Genomic DNA, 24,892 nt, shown 5'->3' with positions numbered 1-24,892 from the left:
ACATATTTTAGGCTTGAAACACCATCACAAACTCAGTTCCTGAGTTGTCAGAGACCCACTCTTTATGTGACTGCACCACTATTTGCATGTTTTTCTATACAAAATGCAAGATAAAGATCAGTGTTTCAATTACACCAGTGGTCTTCAATGTGCTTCAGTATTTTGAGAATATTCTGCATAGGGGTCCTGATTTGTTTTGCTATATTAATCAGCTGGCTGTACATCAGAGGTTCTGAACTCTCTGAGAGCTCACGAGGTCCACTTTCCTGCAGAGTTTAGTTCCAATCCTAATCAAACACCTGAACAAGCCAATCATAGTCTTCAGGACTGCTTGAAAGTTACAGGTAGGTGAGTTTGATCAAGTTTGGAGCTAAACACTGCATTAAAGTGGATCTTGAGGGCCAGAGTTGAGATATTCCTTGAGATACGTATATATTCAAACTATACAACAATATCCCGTCAATAAATTGAGCTGTAACTTTGAGAAGGTTCAAGCAAGAAGTTTTCTTTGAATGTGTTTGGTTTCTTGAATGTTTAATATTTTTTAAACCTGTACCTGTAGTGTTTTGATGGTGCCACAGTGCCCTCCCAGGCTGGGAGTGGAACAGCAGCGGACAGGCCCATCTCTCCATTCCCTGTCCTGACAAGAACGAAATGTATGATGTTCATTAAAAGGAGAGGTATTAGCTATTCTCGGATTTACCCTCTTTAAAATCGACTTTAAAATGATCAAACAATTTAGTGAAAATGAAAGAACATATTGAAAGACTCAGTTTGACAGACTCAGTTTTGTATGTCTTTCATGCATGTTTGGCAGGATTCACATCAGCCCCTATAGCAAGGGTCATTGGTTGCCATCCCTGTGAGTTGAATGCTCGTAATTAGAATCAAAATTAAAATGAATGAATGACTTGAAAGCAAATATACAGTATGTTCTGACCTGTGCTGGTTGTGGTGGATGAGACTTAATAATGTTGTGATCAGTTTTATCACAGACACTCAGACACAGAGATCCTGTTGGTGACACGACATAAACTCACAACACAAGCATGAATAAAATAATAAAAATCAAGGCCCATGATCATGCTATGTTGTTGTTAAAAAAATATTATAGTAAAAACAAAAAGTTGAAGTGTATAATGTCTTCTCCATTATAGCACCAAAATGAACTGCATGGTAAAAATGTAACTTTTAAACAGGTTTCCCGAAAGATTCTCTCATCTGCTATTGGTCAAACAAAATGATAGTCCCACCCTAAACCCACGTCATTGGCTGAGCCAATGTTGCTATGTCAGGCCTGTTAAAATGGCTTACCCAGGATGAATTCAGAATTGCATATAGCCATTATTCTTACTCGTAAGTTAAAACAATATACTAGCATGCTATCCTGAATTAAGCTTTATAAGTAGACTTGATCGGTGCTCTATTTTGCTGAAATTCAGAAGTCAAAATTGGTTTAAACTGATCTTAAAAGTCTTAAACATGAACTGTGGTGTTGTGCAGCAAAATGCACGGCCATATAATAATATTGTTCACAATAAGTGCCAAATGTAAATGATTACAGCACTTACCTGGTTCTAAATGAACAGAATTAGGTATTTTGTGCCTTCCTGTTGAAGGAGGCAGATGGTTGTTCTTCCTCTGTCCCACAATCCTTTTCTCTTGCATCTCTGTACCTTTATCAGCAGTAATCATCCATGGTGAGGTTGGAAACAGTGAAGGCTTATCCTCCATTGGTTGACTATGAGATGGTGCAACTTGGCAAATCTTTGGCCTAGAGTTGCTGTTCCCCATGTTGCATTTATTTTTCAAGCCAAGGTAAGTTATATATAAAAAAAGGTTCCTCAAGGAACTGCATTAAACTCCATTTCTTGTCCTGCTTTCCAGGGTATAATCCAGGCCTAAATCCTCACTCCATCTGAATGTTGTATCCAGGTGTCCATACATATGGTTAAATATGTAATACTGAAGATGAGGGTATGTATTCTTCAAAAATGTCCACTTGCATCCGATCCGGTTAAATTGTTCGGTTATGTTTTGACTTAGCCTAAACAAAGAGTATTCCCCCTTAGTTCTGCTTAACTGTACAAAATGAAACTCCTGCAAAGTTGTGTTGTAAAATGGCAGGTGCGTGCCCCCCTCTCCTGCTTTATATTTCTCGGTTTTGGCGTAATGAGGTAAGTTTCCATGGTGACTGTCCCCACAGGTTACTTTATAACTGTGTGTTAATGCTTGGACGGCGGTGAGAAGCCCGTCTCTCCACTGATTGCTCAGGCATGCGACTGCTCAGGGAGCCAAGCTTGATGATTGACAGAATTAGTGACAGTCTTCTGTTTGTCTGATTACAGCAGGTATAACTTGATATTAGAGAAAACGAACCTAGCTGGGTTGCAATTATTACACAGCAATGTAATTATGCTCATTCATAGTATTTTTTCCTTTAAATAAACAAAAACTGCTTGCTACAACCTCGGAGTGTATGAATGATGAAAAGAAGAAAGCTTTTTTAGAAAGCTTTGTATACCCCTGTTAGATTACATTTTGTTTTATGTTATACCCTTCTCAGTATATACAGTATATATACCAAAAAAGTCCATTGTGTATATATATATATATATATATATATATATATATATATATATTAAAATGCACAATAATTATTTAAATTTGTAGTAACATTTCACCATATTATTGTTTTTACACTATTTTGTCCATATAAACACAGCCTTTGTGAAAACATTAAAAAAAATCTTACTGACCCCAAACTTTTGAATAGGTCATACAAAAAGAATTACTGTAAATCTTTCTGTTGCTGCGTCAGCATTGCCACCTCCCAGGGTGAAGGAACTGGACCCCATAATGTGGATTTAAAGACTTTCTCTGTGCTCTTTATACCTCCTCTTCTGTTACCCCTCACTTCCTTTTCTGTGCTTCATTTGGTTTAATGGACTTCTCCAGAGGTCTGAAGATGTTCAGCCTGTCCACTCAGCTAATATCTCATTATATTTCCAAGAAAGCAAGGTAGTTATATGCATTCACACAGAGCGGCTGTCACGGGACTGTGAAGGTGTCCTATTGTGTTTATTGCAGGGAGAAATGAGGGAATGAAGGGTTTGTCTTATTCATTCAGCATGTCTGTTTCATTTTTTTTGGTGTGTATCATGGTCACAGCTGTGGCACAGTGGGCAGAACACATTCTCACAAAGCCTGCAGAGCATTTATGCTCACGGAGTGCAGGTTCAAATGTCATTTACACATTCTGTGTCATTTACAGATGCCATTACTCCTCCACTTTATTGTCTTTTTCAATTTTCTTGTGATATAAAATGTGATAAAAAAAAACTGTTGATATCACTCATATGATAAACTGACGCTTCAGTCTATAGCACTCAGATTAGGAAACTAGATTTATGATATAAAATAAAACTACTGACATATATAGTCATTGTTTTTAAGTGTAAATATATATATATATATATATATATATATATATAAAGGTTAGGGTCGGTTCTGAACTTTTGTATGCTGACCAAGGTTGTATTTATTAAAATGCATTAAACCTGTTTTCCATACTATGGAAGCCCATTTCCGCCACTGAATAAAAAATAAAACAAGGTAATTGCAACTTCTTATTTCACAATTCTGACATTTTTTTCTAATAATTGTGAGTTTTTTTAAAGAAGTCTCTTTTGTGAGATAAGTCTGACTTTGCTTCTCAGAATTGCAAAATAAGTCTGACTTTGCTTCTCAAAATTGCAAAACTAGACAGGAGAGTAAATTAAAGGGTTAGTTCACCCAAAAATGAAAATTAAACTGTGTTTTACTTAACCCTCGAAGCATCCTAAGTGTATATGACTTTGTTCTTTCAGACGAACCCAGTCGGAGTTAAATTAAAACTTGTCCTGCTATTCCAAGCTCTCTCATTGCAGTCAGCGGGTGTTGTAGTTGAACAGTCCACAAGTCGTCAAATAAAGTTCACGCATCCATAATAAAATGTGCCTCACATGGCTCTGGGGGATGAATAAAGGCCTCCTGTAGTGAATGCATGCGTTTTTGTAAGAAAAATATCCATATTTCAAACGTAATAAACACTTTTCTCTCACTTCCGGTATCTGTCATACGCGGAAGCCATTCTGGCGGAAGAAGCAGTACAATACAGAACACATCTGAGATATGCTAGTCTTGTGTGTTTGTTTATAAGAGCAAAGGAAGCAAAGTTTCTTTACTTTAGCAAAGGAAAACCACTCTCCTCTTGGTTTATATTGAAATCCTCCGACATTTTTCTTTGCAAATCCTCAGTTTGTGCTTCTAATTCGTGACCGGAGTTTTGTTTTGTTCTCTCTCCGTGTTTGTCACTAATCACGCAACACCAACTTGCTACGACATTCGCCGGAACAGCTTCCGCGTATGACAGATATTCTGAAACTCATAGATTCGCTACAGGGGGCCTTTATTTACCCCCCGGAGCTGTCTGCGGCACATTTTATTATGAATGCGCACGCTTTATTTGACAACTTGTGGACTGTTCAACTACAACACCCGCTGACTGCAATGTGTGAAAAAATTGTGGAATGTTAGTTTATGTCTCACAATTCTGACTTTTATCTCAAAATTGCGTGATATAAACTTTCAGTAACCTCACTTATTTTTTTAAAGTCTGAATTGTGAGATAAAAAAGTCACAATTATTATTACTATTATTATTATTTTTTAATTCAGTGGCAGAAACAGCTTCCATCGTTTTCTATCTTAATATATTTTTAAAATGTAGTTTATTTTTGTGATGCAAAGTTGAATTTTCAGCAGCCATTACTCCAGTCTTCAGTGTTTATTTTATCTTAGTAACAGTGTGAAAGTCTTTACTGTAGCTTTAAATCATTTTAATCCATCCTTGCGGAATTGTTTTTAAAATTTATTGTAAAATATACAGACATATACATATATGTTGTTTGAAAGTATAGAAGAGTATAGAGTATCATGGCATGTGTTCCCATTTTTGTCTCCAATCTTGGTCAATATCTTCAGGATTGTGGCTCTTTACCAAGAATCTGACTATTAAACACCAGCGGCGTTTTCAAAAATATATAAGATCACTTAAGAATCTCAAAGCTCATGTTAGGTCTCTCTTGAATAACGAAAAAATAATATACTGTATATATTTTGTTTCTTCCAGAACATGATTGTTGCACTACACTTCAAGTTCTGAACAATTAAATAACAAGCGCTTTTCAAAGCAGATCTTTATTTTTGTCTTTTATTATAAAAAGAAAAGAAAGGCTTATTCATTAAAGCATAATATATTTCTCCTACATACTACTACGTACAATGCAAATAATCATATACATACATATCCAATCTCTGAATGCATTCATGTGTACAGTGAGCCGAACTGGCCCTGACAGAGTCTATATTCACAGAATACATTCCATGGGAAGGGGCTAGCGGAGGGGTTCAGGGGTGCAGGGTTTGTCGTGCAGCGGGAGACCAAAGTCTGAAATTCCATTTCTATGGAATGGATGCGTATCTTCCCATAGAGATTGCAGGGAAGAGAATGCTAGATCCCTTCTGTAAAATTAAAAAAAATACTGTCAGTAAATATCCCTGTTTTAATGGGACGCTCTTCTCAGAACACTCTATTAAAGAGCAGGACGGCATGTTCTTATCTTTCGGTGACTTTCTGTGTTATGATTGATTGATGTTGTGATTATTATTAAAGAAAAAACCATCCTTCCTCTTCGCTTTGCTTATTCTCTTTTGTCTTTCTAAAATACTAATACAATCAAACTGCCACATACACACAGGGAGGATCAGTGTTGATCGCTGGCTGTTCATTCACAGGTCAAAGGTCATGCCATGGGGATGGATACGGCTCCGTTGGCTCTGCTCCGGCTGCGTGTGTGGACGCTGGATTCTGAGAGCTCCTCGCCGTGCTCCTCCGTCTTCTTGTCGGCCAGGGTGGTGAGGAAGCGCAGGGTGACCGTATCCCACTCCTCAGGGAGCAGCAGCAGCAGGAAGCCCAGGCAGATGATGCAGGTGGCAGCCAGACGCACCACGCTGAAGATGACCTCATGCTTCAGCACATCGATAGCTGGAGAAAGAAACAGATCTCTTTCTAATTCAAAACTTTTAAAAATTATTATTATTTAAAATGTATTACTTCATAAATATCACTGTGTTTTGGAACTTCCATATAGTGCATCAACGAATAAGCAGTAAAACCAATTTTATTTTTTAAGAAATACTAATAAAATTATTCCAAACTATCCGGTCAGGTTTCCCATCAGGAGTATTATAGTTAACTAAAACTAAAACAAAATGTAGCTTGAAATAAAATTAATGTAAACTAAATGAACTATTTTATAAACTAAACTTTTATATACATAATTATAAAACGGTAAGTTCCGGTCCTTGATTCTGATTGGTTGAGCCCAAGTGTGCCGCGCTAGTCCTCAAAAGTGAAGCCATCACGTTTCGTTCGCTCCCAGGTGGCTGTTCCCAGTATAGGTCATAAACCCCGCCCTCTCAATGTAATGTAATGGGATGTGAGATTAACTAAAAAATTTAATTTAACTTTAAATAATTTGTTTTCAAACATGGTTTATGTCATTTGATGTAGATTTTATCACACTGATGTAAGTTAGGGTGTTCGTTTTTTTAAATAAGTTTGATTTTAGTTAGTTATGTGATGCTTTTGATTTTTGAAAGATCTAAATTTTTATTCAGAAATCAAAAAACATGCTCATCATAATTGTATCACTGAATAAACTAACTAAGGCAGGTGAGTTTCATGTCATTGACACTTGTTTTCATGGTAGACTAAAAAAATCATCAATCAAGGTGTTCTGAGTAGTTTTTAGTATGTTGCTATGTGGTTGCTAGGGTGTTCTGGGTGGTTACTAGGGAATTGGTGGTGCTTGCTTGTTCATTCAAAAGTGCCCACAATATTCTGGTCCCTAGAGACAGTAAACTTCAGATTTTTATGCCCATTTTATCATCTTTCAGGCTGAAGCTTAGAAAACTAACAGAAGTCAATGCAAACTATAAAAATAATTAGGCATAAATGAGAAATTAACCAGGCTTGGGTGAAAACCGTATTACTTATTTAAAGTAATTAACAGGTTTTCTTCTTTTGACAGTACAGTGTTTTGTTAGAAACTCTTATAAATTTTTTAACCATACACAAGAGTGAGTTTTTATCATTTAAATATGACCTTATGCCCATACTGTCAAAATCTCAGTGGGAGAGAATTACTGACCCTGGCAAAGCAACCAATTAACTCCAGTCAAATAAATTTCATTAATAAGGAAATGTTCAGCATTAGTTACTGTTATTTAAGAGGGAGAACTCTTTAGATGAATAGTAATTGCAATCCTGTGGCTGTTTGTTGACTTCAAAATAAATACGAATTTTAAGTATGAACATTGGTGCTCATAAAGACAAAAATCAAATCAAGTTAATAGCTTTGGTTCCTCATTACTGGCTATGGAAATGTATAATGGTTTATAATAATAACAATTACCTATAAATTTACATTCACACTCCTTTAAAATGCAGTACACAGGCAAACGTTAGGAATGTAGCATTAATCACAAATGAATCATACTGTTTGTTGCAAGCAAATCATAGGAGCTTTTCTGAAAAGCCACACGTAATTTAACAAACTGACCTTGAAAGACTGTTTTTAAAGACAAGCACCCTCCTAAGGCATTTACTGTCACCTTGGCAACTTCACCACCCCTTTGTCATGGTGCGGCTGTTTGCTTTGAGTGAAGAAACTCACTTAGGTAGAGGTTTTTTTTCATTTTATTTATTTAATTAATTATTTATTTGAAGGCTGAGAGATCTGCTCTGTCGTACTTTCAGGATTGTTCTCACAAAGCCTGTCATAAACATGTCAGGGACAAGGAAAACTGATAATAAATTGTTTTTTGTATACGAATTTAATGATCATCAATTATTATATAAAAATAATATAATAAATACAAAAATATATATAACATAATAAAATTATTATTATGATGAAAATGACAACAAAAAACCCTCAAAAGACCAAATTATGCTAATGAGAATTAGATGATAGATAGATAGATAGATGATAGATAGATAGATAGATAGATAAAGGTAAAACACACACACACACACACACGTATGTACACATATGTATATATAAAGTAGATCTCTTACATATTTAAACTTACAAAAAATATTAAAATGTATACAAAAACAAATGAGAAGATTAATCATAGTAAAGTATGTTACAATAAAGAAGTATTAATATATATTTAATTTATACAGTGAAGTGTTGTTTTACATTTGTTTACTTTATTTCTGTACCTGAAAACTGTTAAACCTACCTCAAAAGCACTGTTTATTTAATACGTATCTTTGTTCTGTTGTATTTATGTAGGCCTGCTGAATGTTAAATGGATTCAATCCATGTTCAGTAGAAATTATTTGACGATGCAGCAATAAAACTGCTAGTATAATTTAATGCAGGTGTTTTTGAACTTTGCTGATTTAAAACATGATCCAAATACTATTTTGATGCCAATATTTCAAATAAGAGAGGAAGTGACAAATATCGGTATCGGTATCAGCAAATAAGTTTGTTAATATATATATATATATATATATATATATATGTGTGTGTGTGTGTGTGTGTGTGTGTGTGTTTTTTATATATATAGTGTGTGTATGTGTGTGTGTGTGTGTGTGACTCTGGACCACAAAAACAGTCATAAGAGTAAATTTATGGATAAATAAACTTTCCATTGATGTATGGTTTGTTTGGATAGGACGATATTTGGCCGAGATACAACTATTTGAAAATCTGAAGTCCTTAGCAATCCATATTACTAATCAAAAATTAAGTTTTGATATATTTACAGTAGGAAAATTACAAAATATCTTCATGGAACATTGTTGGCTATTGCTACAAATTTACCCGTGCTACTTAAGACTATTACACACACACACACACACACACACACACACACACACACACACACACACACACACACACACACACACACACACACACACACACACACACACACACACACACACACACATATATACAAAATATAATTATATTTCAAATAGTAATAGTAATTTTCAAGTACTAATGACGTACAACATGGACTCACACACCTGCATTCCCTGGAACACTGAGTAACGTCCCAATGGATATGAGAATAGGATACGTGAGCACCACTCCTACATTGACCAGGATGTTAAATACTATGAGAGAGAGAGAGAGTCAAAAACATGAACTTTATGTTATAGTTTGGCCATATAGCATCTTTTGTCATTCAATCCTCTCTAAGTGGTCAAATACACAGAGAACGTCACATGATTTGGATGAGTGACAAAAGTTAATGGATATCATATTATCCTTAAAACACTCTAGAGATACAGAGCTCCACTTCAGCTCAAATATACAGTAAATATAAGTGGATCTGTTACTATTATGCTGTACATAGACTGATGCAGCACATATTGGATATCTAAGAAATGCTACCTTGAGGTGTAAACTGATTCTAACCTGATTTCTCTCACTTACTAAGCACTTAAAGCACTCTTGGAAGTGTACTTAAGGGTTGTATTTGATCCACTACAACACTAACTCACATCTGAACCAGCAGTGATCAAGTGGTAAACCGTCAGCATGATTTAACGCCAGTACTTGTGTACAAACTAAAGGTTTTATTTATTTAGTGTTTTTCCCCAGCTGGTAAGCATTTGCCATTTAGTACTGTAGATGGCACAACATTACGGTGCCAAAAACATCTTTTTCTATTGTTTTTTAAACAAGTAACAGTAACACTTTAGTACAGGGACCAATTCTCACTCTTAACTAGCTGTTTATTAACATATTAATGTGTTGGCTGTTTATTAGTACTTATAAAGCACATATTATGCATGACCATATTCTACATCCCCAACCATACCTAAACTAAACAACTACCTTACTAAGTATTAATAAGCAGCAAATTAAGAGTTTATTGAGACAAAGTTCATAGTTAATGGTTTGTTAATAGCGAGAATTGAACCTTAAAATAAAGTGCGACCCAAGCAACATATAGACCATTGTTCAAAAATGATTTTTTAGTTTTTAAAACGTCTCTTGTACTCCAGAAAGTTGCATTTATTTGATCAAAGATACAGTAAAAATTTAATATTGTGATGTATCCTTACAGTTTAAAATAACTACTGTATTTTTATTTATGTATTTTAAAATATAATGATCATATAAAATGATCATATAAAGCCATTATTCTAGTCTTCAGTGTCACATGATCCTTCAGAAATCATTCTAATATGCTAAGATGCTCAAGAAACATTTATTATTATTATTATTATTATTATTATTATTATCATTCTTGAAAACAATTTCGCTGCTTTATAATTTAAGCAGCACGTTTGATGAATAGAAAGCTCAAAAGAACCAGATTTATTTTACAATTAAAAAACCTGAAAAATTATAAATGTCTTGCATGCCACTACTGACCAATTCAATGCATCCTTTCTGAATAATAGTATTAAACATAAAAAAATTCATTCGATTATTGTAGATTTTATATATTATTTAAATATAATATATATATTTAAAGTAGATCTGAAGAATCGGTTTCTATAATTTCACATTACCTAGCCAAAGGCCGGCCACCCCGCAGAGGTAACCCCAGGGCAAAGAGGAGAGGGAACCCCAATGCTCCACTCTGGTGAAGTACAGGATGAGGGGAACGCAGGAGATAAAGATGAGATTGAAAAAGCCCATGGTGGAGAAGAAATGAGCAGCCTCGCCCAGATTAGCACTGCCGAGGAACATCTTAAACAGCACCTGAGTGGTTTTGCAGGAAAAGCATATCAATACTGAAGGAGTCTTAATGGTCATCAAGGATCTACTGGGAATTGTTATTTTCAGCTGCACTCACCTTGTAGAGAGCAGAAGTGGAGGCGGAGCCGACTGCTAAAGCCACACCCATAAAGGAATCCCCATGAAAACCATCAGCATAAGCCATCATCACAATGCCTGTGATAGCCATAATGGCAGCCACAATCTAAGAGGAAAGATTACAAAGACATTATTAATCAATAAGGTCTAATAAGGATTAAGTTTTATACCACAATAAATATCAGTGCGCATCATTTGCATCATTTCATTTTTGAGGTGGATAGCTGAAAATAAAAACACGTTTTCAAGGAGTAATAAGCAGATACTAAAAAAGTCATGCATCCAGATCTGAGACATCAAGTGCAATGAAAGTCAAAAGAGTTCTGATGTAAGCATAATAAGAGCTTCTGGCAAAGCAAAGCTTTTTTACACTTGAACAAGAACAAATTCTCAATGACTCTCCGTTTGTATCTGTTGTGTGTTAGAAAACTGAGTGCCACATCACTCGTTTCTTCTCCATAATAATGTACAACAGCAAGCAATTTTTGGGGTGTTGGGGAGTTAATGAAAGTACATACACAAAGTACAAACGATGATCTAAATGACACGTTAAAAAAGTAAGTTTTAGGCACCAATTCCCACAATTAACTAATTGCTTATAATATAATATTTCTCATATTACTAGCATATTTTTTAATACTTATAAAGCATATATTTATGTCTTATTCTGCATGACCATATAATAGATCCCTTAATCCGACCAATACCTAAACCTAACAACTACCTTACTAAAATTTAATAAGCAGAATTTTTTTTTTCAAGTTTGAGGCAAAAGTCATAGTAAATAGTTACTAGTGAGAATTGGTTCCCAAACTAAAATGTGATTTCGAAGATTTCAAAAAAGAATATAAAAAAAAAATTAAAGAGGAATGCAACACAAACTTGAGGATTATAAGGCAATAATTTAGAGTTTATCCTATAAAGATATAAATATAAATGTAAATATTATAGTACCCGCTATAGTCAATTTGCATACATTTTGGTATACAATTTCACTTGTATACAAAATTTCCAATTAAAAAAAGGCTTTTTGATCAGCTGGTAGCACCCATTTGTATTGATTCAGTAAGAATCTTTAAGCAAATATAATTTGTACCAAAGAAACTGTTTGCCATGATTCTGATACCTGAATCCCTAATAAATAAATGGACGTGAAATACTGCAACTAGTTGAGCAATAGGGTTATACGTATTCCACCTACCCGCACACCCATGAAGCGATCCTTAAGGACAATCCATGATAAGAGGAAGACAAAGGCCTTGTGGCAGCAGTAGAGCGCTGAGACGTCTGTAGCGGTTAGTTTTCTCAGTGCTAACAGGTACAGGTAGTTAGTAAGCGTCCACAATATGGAGAAAGGCGCTGTTCTCTTCAGAAACACCTTCAGAGACATTCCGTTCTCCCCAAACATCCGACTACATTCCCTACACAGTGAAATTAGAAAAAAACAAAGGTTTTTGTTGTTTGCTTACTTTGATAATGCAGCACTGTAGCCTACCAGTGGCTTGACCTAAAAAATGAAGGTTTAGATAACTCATACTGAATTATCACTTGTCACTCTTTTACATACAGACTGAAATCTCCTTTAAAAAAAGGATACAGAAAGACAAATTAATAATAATTAATAATAATAATCATTCTGACTTTACCTGAATTTCTGAATGGGTGTCCGTTTTTCTCTGGTGGTGGCCACATGCCCAGAATAGTAGAGGGGGAAGAAGAGAATGTTCCAGTTGGTGCTGAACCATGTGATGAAAAAGGGACAGGAAAAGGATTTGAACGTGAGCTGGACCACCTGTGTGATGCCCACCCAGGACGAGGAGACACACAGCACCACCAGCAACCCCCCCAGCACCTTGAGCACTGTGTTGGCGCAGGTCTGGTATGCAGTGCCTTTTCCACTTGTTTCACTGACTGGAGTCTCTGCATGTGATTCTGAGCCCTCCTCTCCTGCAACACACAGATCAGTATTGCACCATCACAGCACACATTATACTTCCTTGCCTCATTACATTCCAGGTAATAAAATTGGTTTATGAAATCCCTTGCATTTATTTTTATTCTTCTTCTGCACACTGTTCTGAAGCTCCAACTGTGTTTAGCGTACATAATCTATTCATCAGATGATAAAACTTTGTCTAAATACATGTTTGTATTCACATTTAAATGTTAACATGTTAGCTAAATACATCACCTTAAAATGCATTATTATGAAAATGTATGCTAATGATGGAGCATCAAGCACAGTTGTCATTTTTCTAGGAGGGATTTGAACCTGTGTCATTTTGCAAACACACACGGGAATAGACATAATTGATTTTATACAGAACAAACTGTATTTTCTATCCTATTTATGTTAAGCCTACCCTCACAGAAAACTCTCTGCTATTTTATATTTTCAAAAAACCTTAAATTTTTCCCCATAAGATGAAAAATTATTATACTTGAGGGGACATTTAGTCACTTTGGTACTTTTCATTACCCGACAGGACACACTTGTAGTGTTATAAAAAAAATGCAAGTGCTTACAGAGCTTTGTTTAGATTTTTTAATACTTTGCATTTAAAATAAACTTCTATATGTATGTTCAGTAGTCTCTATAACATATTACACAGTTTAGTAATTGTTTTGCTTCTAATTAAGTGATCAAAAAAACTATTGAAATTGTTGTACAATATACACATACTCATCTTTGCATCAATAAAATGTGTAACACTTTATGTTTAACTACCCAATTAAAATGTAATATTTATAATATTTAATATACTAATATTTCATCAGTGCTGCCATGATGGATTCTAACTTCCGTTAGTATGCTGTCCTGTTCTGGGGTGTGTTTCCCAAAAGCATTGATCGCTAGTTCCATTGTTACCAATAGAGTTCAATGGAATTAACAACCATAGTTAGCTAACGATGGTTTTGGGAAACACACGCCTGGTCTCTTTAGAAACCCATGTTAAAATGGAGTAAAAAGAAGTGAATTAATTAAACAGAAACTTTTGTAATATTACTGAAAATAAAAATGAGCACAGGGTTAAGCTGTGCTGTCGTTGGCTGCCACAACAACAGTTACAAACTGAAGAAATTCCTGGATTCCTGAATTCCTTCACTTCACTTAACAGTCTACATCATATTAAGCATGACTTCAGTGTAAAACTGCAAAAACAAACCTTACTTGCACATCCTTAAAGTCTGAAAATCTCCCATCGGGCTAACCGAGTATTCAAACTCAAAAACAACTGACAACCGCATTTAATGAATTGTGAATGGTCTCTTCTTTCTTTCTAACCTAGTCCTCCTTCTACATTTGTTTTTACTTTGTTTCTAATTTACCCTTATTTCTTTTTAAAGCTGTTCCTTAATTGCTTTCTAAACACTAGCATTTACAGCAGGACATGCAAATACACTTAAACTCTGCTGTACTTACTTTCTGTTCCCACCTGCGGTATAACAAATATGTTCTGTTCCTGTCTTTTATTTGGTCAAACATTGGAACACGCATTGCAGACTATTTTTAGACAGGGTTAAGAAATGCTAATCATGTGCTTTGTTGATGTGTTTTATTCATGAGAAATTCAGCAACACTTCCTCGTGCGGCTGCCCCTGATGTTTCTCTGTGGTACTGTACGTACGGATGTATCGATCAGTAGCTGCGAGTGTCAGTTACCTGCAGCTGAAGCACTAAAGCCGGACAGTGTTTGAAATCTGCCTACCTCGCACAGACAACACTCTGTCAAAAATAGCTCCACAGGGTCATGGAGAAGCACAGAGACCATTCAGATATAGTGGTATATATATAGAACCTCAACACCACAGGGCTCCCACCAAAAAATTAGCCAATCAGAATATATCCTGTCCTTCGTTGAAGCTGTACTGACAACATTACACCTCAGTATGCTGAAGATAGATAGATAGATAGATAGATAGATAGATAGATAGATAGATAGATAGATAGATAGATAGATAGATAGATAGGATTGGTGGATGGGAGATGATGGGAGATTGAACAGAGGGGAAGTGCGCTAGTATCACAAAGTCAAGATCCATTATGCTGTAGACTCAGAGTGATCAATTTACACCAGGCCAGGAATAAAAGATGACATGCGCTGGCCCATGGTCACTAGCATAGTGTGCTGGGTCAGCAAGCACGTCTACACATACGCACACACACACTCACTCACGCTCACAATGCCATTTTGTTGTTGTGATCCTGCTATCAAGCCATGGATCTCACCCTGACTGAAATACAGGGAACTAGACTTTATAATATGACTGTTACTTGAAGTTTCTTTATATTTATTTTTAAGTGTTTATGGATAATGTGTTTAGGTCAATGGTATAATGTGTTCACAAATAAATTCAAAAATGTGATTCATACATAAAATGATTTGATGTCCTGGTATCGTAATGTAGAAAAAAAATTAAAAGAATTAAATTCTTAAAAATAAAAGTTTTGCCGATTTATTTGTTTCAGAAAAAAGTAGTTGAACAAAACTGTATTTGATTTGTTTTGTAATATTTCTAAATGTTCATCCACCAAACCAAGATCATGTGGTTCAACATGCAGAGGCCTGCAAAATGTAAAACAGGAAATGATATCATAGAGAGCAGCTCTGAAGACCCTCTTGATTGTTTGTCAAGCCAAGTCTCTTAAAGTATATTATTTGTTGTTTTTATAACAATGCAAGGTGAGGGGGTTTTTACACGACACTGTTTTTAACCAAAAAATTGTTTGTTTTTTCACGTTTGGTCTTTCATTTACATGACAAAGGCATTTTGGGGCCAAACTGTAAATTCAAACTTTTAAAAACAGGTTTCAAAGTGCATGTAAATTAACCCTTGTGTTGGTCCTCATTTGGGATTCACACTCATGGTCTTTGCGTTCAAAAGTGACCGAACACCTGAAATTTAACTTTTTTTTTTTTTGTTCATTAAAATCAATCTAAGATATTTTTATTCAATAAAATTTTTTCTTTTTTCTTTTGTATTTTGAAAGAATTTCATGGTACTAATTAATAATTATGCAATAATTATTATAATCTTTTCCTATTGAAAATAGTACAAAAAAATGTGTTTTTCTAATTTTTAAAAAAATTATTTTTCAATTAATGCAGTATTTCAGATTAAAATAGAGACTAGGCCTTTAAAAGAAAATTTTTGAAGGCAGAATAGCGCCTCCTGGTGAGAACAAAAAAAGAAAAACCTATAATTTCATGGCGTAACCACTAGATTCCTGTATAGGACTCTATAGTGAGGCTTATAAGTTGTTATTATACATAGTTGTTTATTTTTATTAGGTTGCGGATTTAAATGTATATTAAGGCATTCTCAAAGACTACTTTTTGTCAAGGTTTATTTATTTTTTTATTTTTTTAAATGTTGATTTGAAGTGTAGGTTTTTGCATTATTATTATTCCATTCAAACCTGAACACAGAAAGCAGTTTCTTACTCAAATCATTAAAATTCTATAAAAATGTGACAAAAATTAACAGGAATGATTTATCAGAGCTTAATCCTTTTGGGTCTGATTTGATTTTTAACCTCTTATTTCAGTCTTCTGACTCATTTTGGCTATATGGTTATAGCCATACCAATTCATTTGAGTATGTGTGTGTCTGGGAGTGTGTGTAAGTAAGAGGGTGTGAGTGGATGTATCCATTTTACACTTGATGTTTTACAGTTACTTGCTGTCAACTTTTTTACTGCATTGTAGTTTAATTATTGATTTTATTTTACATAGTTGCAGTGTTACTGTTACACCAGTTCGCAGATGTGTGTGTGTGTGTGTACAAGTGTGTGTTCATGCGAGTTGGTGTGTTGATTTTGCAATCTAGATGTTTTAGAGTTTCACCTCTTCATTGCTGTGCAATTTTTTTTCTGCATTGTGGGGGATTTGTAGATCGTACATATACAAATTTTCTGTATTTTAGATTTTTTTTCCCCATTTCCCATTCATTTCCTATGGTCGGTCATTTTTGACTGAAGGCCACGAGTGTGATTTTTTTTACGACCACTTAGCTTTTTCGAATCATGCCCTCAATTTTGTGTGTGTATGTGTGTTTACATAGCAAGTACCATAAAAGTCACCAAGTTTCGTACCATTCTGGTGAAGCTACGATCTTTAAAAATTAAAAAGAAATGACCAAAGACAGAAGAACAAGGCCATGATTACTAATGTTTCAAGGTAAACCACAGACAGCACATCACTAAGCATCACATGCAACACTGCTTCCATCACAAACTACTATAAAACCAAGGTAATTTTGCCACCAGCACAAACTGTATAACTTTTTAATGTCTTGGGATGTTTTTTTGTTTTTAATCCCAGACAAGCCCCCATAAAACGATACCATTATAAAAAATTTTGAAAGTACAAAAAGGTGAAAACAGTGATGTCATGTGCATATGTTCAGTCTATAGGTATGTGTTTCTTCTGTTTTTAGAACATCATTGTTGTGTAAACACCCTTGGTTGTAATAATAATAATTGATGATATTTGCAAACAAAAAATACCTTAATAAAAAAAAAATTGATTATAAAATTATTGGACACTCACACATTCAGGAAGCTTTAATTGAGGAAGTATTAAGAGTCATCAAAATCAGTATAAAACTTTTAATACACATAGATTACATAAAGACTAATATACATAAATAACTTTTATTTATCGTAGTCATTGACCTCTTTATATTCAACATTGCGCTAATGTCTGATTTGATTCTAACTTTATAAAGGCTGGACATATTGGAAATGATGGTATGGTGTTCTTGTACTTTCCATGTGTTTGTCTTGTTGGCTTTTGAAAATCTAAGCATTTTAATCAACAGCACTAGGAAAGGCCTGCACTAACCAAAGTCCTTGGATACTTCAATGAACAGTACACAAGACCCTGACCTCACTTTGCATTATTGATTGTTGCTTCATATGACTTTCACCTTTCAAACAAAAAGGTATGTAAATCCAATGCTGTCAAAAGAGCAATATTCTGCACAGGAGAAGCCACAAAACTGCATTAATATAATAAATATAATTTCAACTCAACACTTTATTAAATAACTTCTAATCCACAAAGCTACCTAACCTTCAAATACTACAAGCCAGTGTTCACACTAAACAAACATGAGCATGGCCACAGGTACCCTCAATAGGACTTTTATTAAGGACAAAGTACAGCTAAAGAACTGTATGTATGTATATATATATATATATATATATATATATATATATATATTTTATATATACAAATATGAAATTGGGGTGGGCTATTTACTAAAATCTTATTACACATAATGATATGAATGCAATTATCTAATCAACCAATCACATGGCAGTTGCTTCAATGCATTTAGGGGTGTGGTCCTGGTCAAGACAATCTCCTGAACTCCAAACTGAATGTCAGAATGGGAAGGAAAGGTGATTTAAGCAATTTTGAGCGTGGCATGGTTGTTGGTGCCAGACGGGCCGGTCTGAGTATTTCACAATCTGCTCAGTTTCTGGGATTTTCACGTACAACCATTTCTAGGGTTTACAAAGAATTGTGTGAAAAGGGAAAAACATCCAGTATGCGGCAGTCTTGTGGGCGAAAATGCCTTGTTGATGCTAGAGGTCAGAGGTGAATGGGCCAACTGATTCAAGCTGATAGAAGAGCAACTTTGACTGAAATAACCACTCGTTACAACCGAGGTTTGCAGCAAAGCATTTGTGAAGCCACAACACACACAACCTTGAGGCGGATGGGCTACAACAGCAGAAGACCCCACCAGGTACCACTCATCTCCACTACAAATAGGAAAAAGAGGCTACAATTTGCACGAGCTCACCAAAATTGGACAGTTGAAGACTGGAAAAAATGTTGCCTGGTCTGATGAGTCTCGATTTCTGTTGAGACATTTCAGATGGTAGAGTCAGAATTTGGCGTAAACAGAATGAGAGCATGGATCCATCATGCCTTGTTACCACTGTGCAGGCTGGTGGTGGTGGTGTAATGGTGTGGGGGATGTTTTTCTTGGCACACTTTAGGCCCCTTAGTGCCAATTGGGCATCGTTTAAATGCCTCGGCCTACCTGAGCATTGTTTCTGACCATGTCCATCCCTTTATGACCACCATGTACCCATCCTCTGATGGCTACTTCTAGCAGGATAATGCACCATGTCACAAAGCTCGAATCATTTCAAATTGGTTTCTTGAACATGACAATGAGTTCACTGTACTAAAATGGCCCCCACAGTCACCAGATCTCAACCTAATAGAGCATCTTTGGGATGTGGTGGAACGGGAGCTTCGTGCCCTGGATGTGCATCCCACAAAATCTCCATCAACTGCAAGATGCTATCCTATCAATATGGGCCAACATTTCTAAAGAACACTTTCAGCACCTTGTTGAATCAATGCCACGTAGAATTAAGGCAGTTCTGAAGGCGAAAGGGGGTCAAACACAGTTTTAGTATGGTCTTCCTAATAATCCTTTAGGTGAGTGTATATAAATATAATATATAATACATTTCAAATACAAATAGTCTCTCTATAGATATAAAGTTATAAACTGCTTGAACTATATAATAATTCTATTAGAATCAGTTAAAATAAAGATACTGCAGTCTGACTCAAACTTGCATTGTAAAAATGCACAGTCCTTCAACATAACATCAAGTTATAAGAAAAAGTTATGATTTTGTGACTCTAAGAAGTACGTCAGATATGAACACCTTTGTCCTGTCTGATGCCGAGCAATTCAAGAATTATTATTTTTTGACAGAGTTGCAGCTAAACCACAACTCGACTCACATGATGTCATTTTTAAAGTGAAAAAAATAAATAAATAAATTCCTGACAACTTTTTAGGCATATTTTATACTGAAAAAGGGCACCCACAGTGTGCACCCACACTGACAGACTTTTTATATCCTGCGAATTGGCTGGATAGCTTAACAACCTGCAGAAACCAACAATACCAGGGAGCCGCAGGTCCAAGATGTGGAGGCACAGAAATGTCACATCAATGGTAAATCCCTGGTTTACCGCCCCTACATATTTTCACTGCGCTGCACAGAATGCTATTGTTATTTTACAGCAGTGAGATTCATAAGCATCATTTTACAAGAAGGCTTTTGGAACAGGAATTGGTAATATACACTGAATTATGATGAGTATTTGGGTTGCTGACATATGTCAGGCAGTGCTGCTAAAACAATTTTTCTTATTATTTCTTATTTTATCAGTTTCTATGACCTCGTTATATTTGTACTTTTTACTGTCAAAAAGCAAATTCAGCAAGACTCACCCCAGGTCAGTCCAAAAACAAACAAACAAAAAATTCATATGGGTGATGGCATTTATAATGGTTTAATGGTGTTTTGCATCCTTTTTATGCTTGAAAGTCTCAGAAAAGAAAAACCTTTGATATGGGTTTAAACTGAGGTAACAGCACCTAAAATTTACACTCTCCCGAACATACAGTTTATTTTAACTTAAAGTCTTGATGTAGAAAACCCCCCCGTAAAAACTGAAAGTTGATATCTGTATATTCTTGTCAAACTAAGTCATGTCATTCTATTTTTCATTTTAATCAGAACCTGTAGAAGTAGTTTATTAGACAGCACCTTTCATTTATATGTATTTGTGAATAAATCAAACAAAAATAAATTAGTGATTTATTATAGCAATTAGAATGTTTGAGAAGAGCAACGCATGTATCAAAATTCAAATCAGATAATCAATGTAATCAATTTAAATCAATGTTTGTTTTAAAAACTGTGATCAGAAACATCACACAATCCCATAATGCAACTGTGCTGTAAGCTACCTGCTACTACAACCAGAGTCAGCACCAAAACACTAGTGAAAAATAATGGTAAAGTCACCAGTATCCCTGATGACTGAACTGTTCTTTTAAAACCAAACACAAGCACACGGGAAGAAAGTATGATTAACACAATCTTAAATACAAAAGCAATGATTTTAAGAAATATAGCACAAATAAATAGATTAATAATGAAAATAAACACTGAAAACAAACCTTTGTACTGTACATACAGGTATTTATGAAGGGGTACCACTTTTCTAAAATGTTTAGAAAGCAACCATGAAACCGGCATTGTACTTAAATAAACAGTATCATCATTAAATAAAATGTAATTTAATATTGAGAGTATGATATAAACTGCTGAGGGGAGATTACAGCTCCTTTTCTGCTTGGTTGCACACATAAACACACACTCAACACATTTCAAACCATACTAACTTACACACTTAATTGTACATATCTCTATTTTTCAGTTACTTACATCATCTTTCTTACATCTCTGCTCAAACACAGACTACTTTAGCTATCTAAATGAGCAAACAAACTTCTATCATTTGCATAAAAAAGTTACTAGGCTAATTATAATACTAGTCTATATCTAGACTAGACTGACTCAAGAACTTCAAAAGTACATTTTCTCAGATTAGCAAATTTCTAGGGATAAATTTGTACTTTACATGTAATCAAAACCACAAAAACATTGCGTTTTACCTTCAGAGATGGGGCAGGTGAGCACCTGGGCACTATAGGAGCTGAGAGGGGTCACTCGGGCCGAGTGTTTCTTCATCCTCTCCTCCTTCCTTGGGAATCCTGAGCTTTTGGAAATGTGTGTGTGTGTGTGTTTGTGTATGAGCGGCACGGCTCACCTCCTCCGACAAACCCACTTCATCCCCACGCGCATCTCTCCTGTCACTCCCACAGTCTCTTTCTGGTTTCTCTTGATATCTTTTACTTTGCTCTTCTCCTGCTGTTACTTCTCTCTTTCTGCTAAGTGACAAACTTACTTCTTTCTTTCTGGCTCACACACACTCTCAGCGTGGCACATATAATCGTACAGTCGTACTCTAGTGTAGATGTTGCACTGTCATACTGCTATCGTGCGTCTCCTAGGGAGACTGAGCTTCAAGTGTGTGTGGAATGTAATCATCCCCTTCATATCTCTCTCTCTCTTTCTCTCTCCCTGTCCCCGCCCCTTCTCCTGCTCAGAGTATCCTTTGCTGTGTTTGAAAGGTAACCAAGCAGCTCGGGCTAATTATGCTGCATAGGCCTCTCTCCCCCTTTTCTCTTTCTCCTGATCGTTTTTTGCTTTTCCAATCTGCCATTTTTCTAGTCAGTTCCATCTCTGCCACATGAGATTGATAAGTCAGTATGATAAAGATGAGTTATTTAGCAGAGTAAGAAAGTAGCTTTTTTCTTTTTCTTGCTCTCTCTCCTTGCCCAATCATGCTCTTTCCTTCTTTCATCAGCACTTGTGCTCCACTTGAAGGCCCTTCACTGCTCGCTTTAGCAGAGGTCTTGTCTTGCTGTCTGAGTCTCTGTAGCATTATGCTAATAAAACCCAGTACAGAGCCTTGGGGGACTCCATAAAAACTCTTGTCTCTGAAAATGCTGTGCATTCCTGGATGAAATGATACAATATCTCCTGTTAATAACTCAAAGTGTCAGGAAGTGGGAGTCTTTGAACTGTACTTTTGTTTAAGTGGGAATAGCTTTTAGGATCTTGACAGTTGATGTTTAGCAACACATTTGGACAAAATGAAAATTCTGTAATCTTTTACTTGCCCTATTTGGTCTGTCTTCCTGCGTAACACAAAAGAACACTATACTTCTCCATATTATTATAGACACAGTGACCATAATCGCTATTTTTCGGTGGAATACAAAAGAAGAAATTCTGCAGAATGTCAGAGCTGCTCTTTTTCCATATACAACAAAAACTGATCTGGGTTAATCAGAACTAAAACTAAAGGTGCGTCTCAATTTGTGTACTTATACAGTATTCCATACTATTAAATAGTGCAAGTAAAAGTGCAACAAATAGTGCACTTCAAATACCAGGATGATGCACTTATTTAACTGAAAAAACAAAGTATCTTGTACACTTCATGCAGCACGTAGTCCATATATTATAAGTGCAAAGTGTATAGTTCATCATTTGGGACACAACATAAACATTTTTGAAAAAAAAAAAAATAATAATAATAAAAACTAGCATAGTTTTATTTAGCATAGTAAAATTTGAGAATTCACCAAAAAATGTTCTGCTTTTGTCAACTGTTTTTTTCGCATTGGTCTAAACAAATTAATCATATGCAAAAATCAGACCAAAACATTCATTATTATTACTTTTAATCTTATAATTATGATTAATGAGACAAAATAACAATGCAACACATTTGTGTTGGTGTGAACAGCCATCTCGGTAGATTTAAAACTTTAGCTTGTTTTTCACACAAGCTATGGAATGGTTTTGTGGACACTATATGCTTTTGCTTAAGGAAAGGAGCAGCTTCAACATTTAACAAAGTATCTCCTTTTATGTTCCTTAAAAAGGTTTGAAATGTCATAAATGATGCTGGTGAGAATTTATTTTTATGTTTTGGTGAACTATTCCATAAAAGTTGCTTTATTGTGTGAGCTGTGCTGTGCTGGGATTTTATTGGACTAAAGGGAGTCTTTAAATCACAGACCAATTCAAGTATCGAGTACCCCTTTAGTAGGCCTGCCTGGTCAGAGCAGGATGCATTACACCCCGTCTGCGGTTTTCATGGCCTTGCATTTAATATGTCTCAATGATGCTTGTTCCAGTGGTCCCAGCCATGCATTCGATTAGCGAAACACCCCCACACACCTACATCTGTTTCCTCCCATTTCACACAACCTTACACAAAATAAAGCTGTCTGCCTCTCATTCATTTATGTTGGCTTGATTTTACACCACACACACAAACACGTACTGCATTGTGGTCCACCGCATACCCCTGAACTCAAATGAAGCTTGTTTGCTTAGCCAGCACTTAATATACTGGCAAATTTGTAGCAGGTTTTTATGAAGAGTCAGATTTCTAGGATGAGCTCAGCACTTCTGGTTGTACTATGCCAGGAAATGTATCTCACTGCCACTGTGTTTATTTCCTCCTTGAACAAACATGTTTGATTTTCAATCCTCAACTCCTTATCTTAATGTTACAGAAAGCTTCCTTCATTTTTGATAAATTAATGTTTATATATATTATTAAATCTGTGTGTGTGTGTATCCCCCCCCCCTCTGCATCATAATTCCAGAAATCATTCTAATATGCTGATTTGGTGCTCAAAACTATTTCTTCTTATTATTGTGGAAACCATGATACATATTATGTATAAAGATTCTTTGACGAATAGAAAAGAACAGCATTTATTCATAATAGATTACATTTTTATCTGTGTAAAAGTCTTACAGACAAACTTACAGTGGAACTTGGTTATCAGTGACATTCAAAAATTTTTTATTTCTATCATAATGGTCCAAATAGTTTTTAGATCCACTGTAATATAATTTAACATAAATGTTTTATTGGACCATGAGTTGTTTCTTTACACATACCCAGAAAGTGCATCTACAACCCTTCCCCTCAAGTCAATTGAGTTTGCATTCAATCACGTATATCAATATCTTTCCCGTGTGCACATATATACAGCTCTTCACAACCATAAAATATAAACCGCAGCCATGCAAAGAAAGACATAAATATTGAAAGACAGATGAATATTTCCGCAGTTGAAATATAAGCTTATATTACATATTCACACACACTAGATGATGGATTTTGTGTCAAGACTCCATATATTTTGTGATGCCAAAAAGAAAATTAAACCACCACCTTTTTAATAACTTAACTTTTCTCTTGCTGATATATTATTAAAATATTGCAGACACTAAACTATAATTAACACCTCCTGTACGGAAAATAAAAAAAGCACAAATATGGACCTATACTGAGTAGTGGTTTTATTTTCAACCTCTTTTTCAAATGGACACCTGCCATTCAAGATGCCTGTTGTATCACCGTGTCCCCCTCCTCTTGCGTCCTACCATAGCAACGCCTAGCCCTTGTGTTCTACCTTCGACGCTGCCATCGCGGCCCCATTCAG

The 24,892-nt window shown here is 35.4% G+C and overlaps 1 protein-coding gene across 3 annotated transcripts in view; it reads right to left on the bottom strand.

Annotated features, from left to right (window-relative positions):
- Positions 1 to 4,966: 4,966 nt before the first annotated feature.
- Positions 4,967 to 24,892, bottom strand: part of slc35f4 (solute carrier family 35 member F4) — a 28,283-nt gene continuing 8,357 nt past the window's right edge. Inside the window, exons 1-8 of one of the 3 annotated variants that reach the window (XR_006156876.1) lie at positions 21,470 to 21,895; positions 12,604 to 12,904; positions 12,159 to 12,378; positions 10,938 to 11,063; positions 10,651 to 10,843; positions 9,151 to 9,240; positions 5,795 to 6,087; positions 4,967 to 5,564 (exon numbers count right to left, since the gene is read on the bottom strand). Coding sequence is in view for 1 of the 3 variants with exons in the window: in XM_042742762.1 (XP_042598696.1) it covers positions 5,846 to 6,087; positions 9,151 to 9,240; positions 10,651 to 10,843; positions 10,938 to 11,063; positions 12,159 to 12,378; positions 12,604 to 12,904 (1,172 nt within the window). In the remaining 2 variants the exon portion in view is untranslated. Of the gene's footprint in view, positions 6,088 to 9,150; positions 9,241 to 10,650; positions 10,844 to 10,937; positions 11,064 to 12,158; positions 12,379 to 12,603; positions 12,905 to 21,469; positions 21,896 to 24,892 lie in introns of those variants that run through there. The other 2 variants (XR_006156875.1, XM_042742762.1) reach the window with 2 other exon arrangements.

The sequence above is a fragment of the Cyprinus carpio genome, chromosome B17, assembly GCF_018340385.1.
Source record: "Cyprinus carpio isolate SPL01 chromosome B17, ASM1834038v1, whole genome shotgun sequence".
NCBI classification, from domain to species: Eukaryota; Metazoa; Chordata; class Actinopteri; order Cypriniformes; family Cyprinidae; genus Cyprinus; species Cyprinus carpio.
This window is presented reverse-complemented; position numbering and strand designations above follow the sequence as displayed.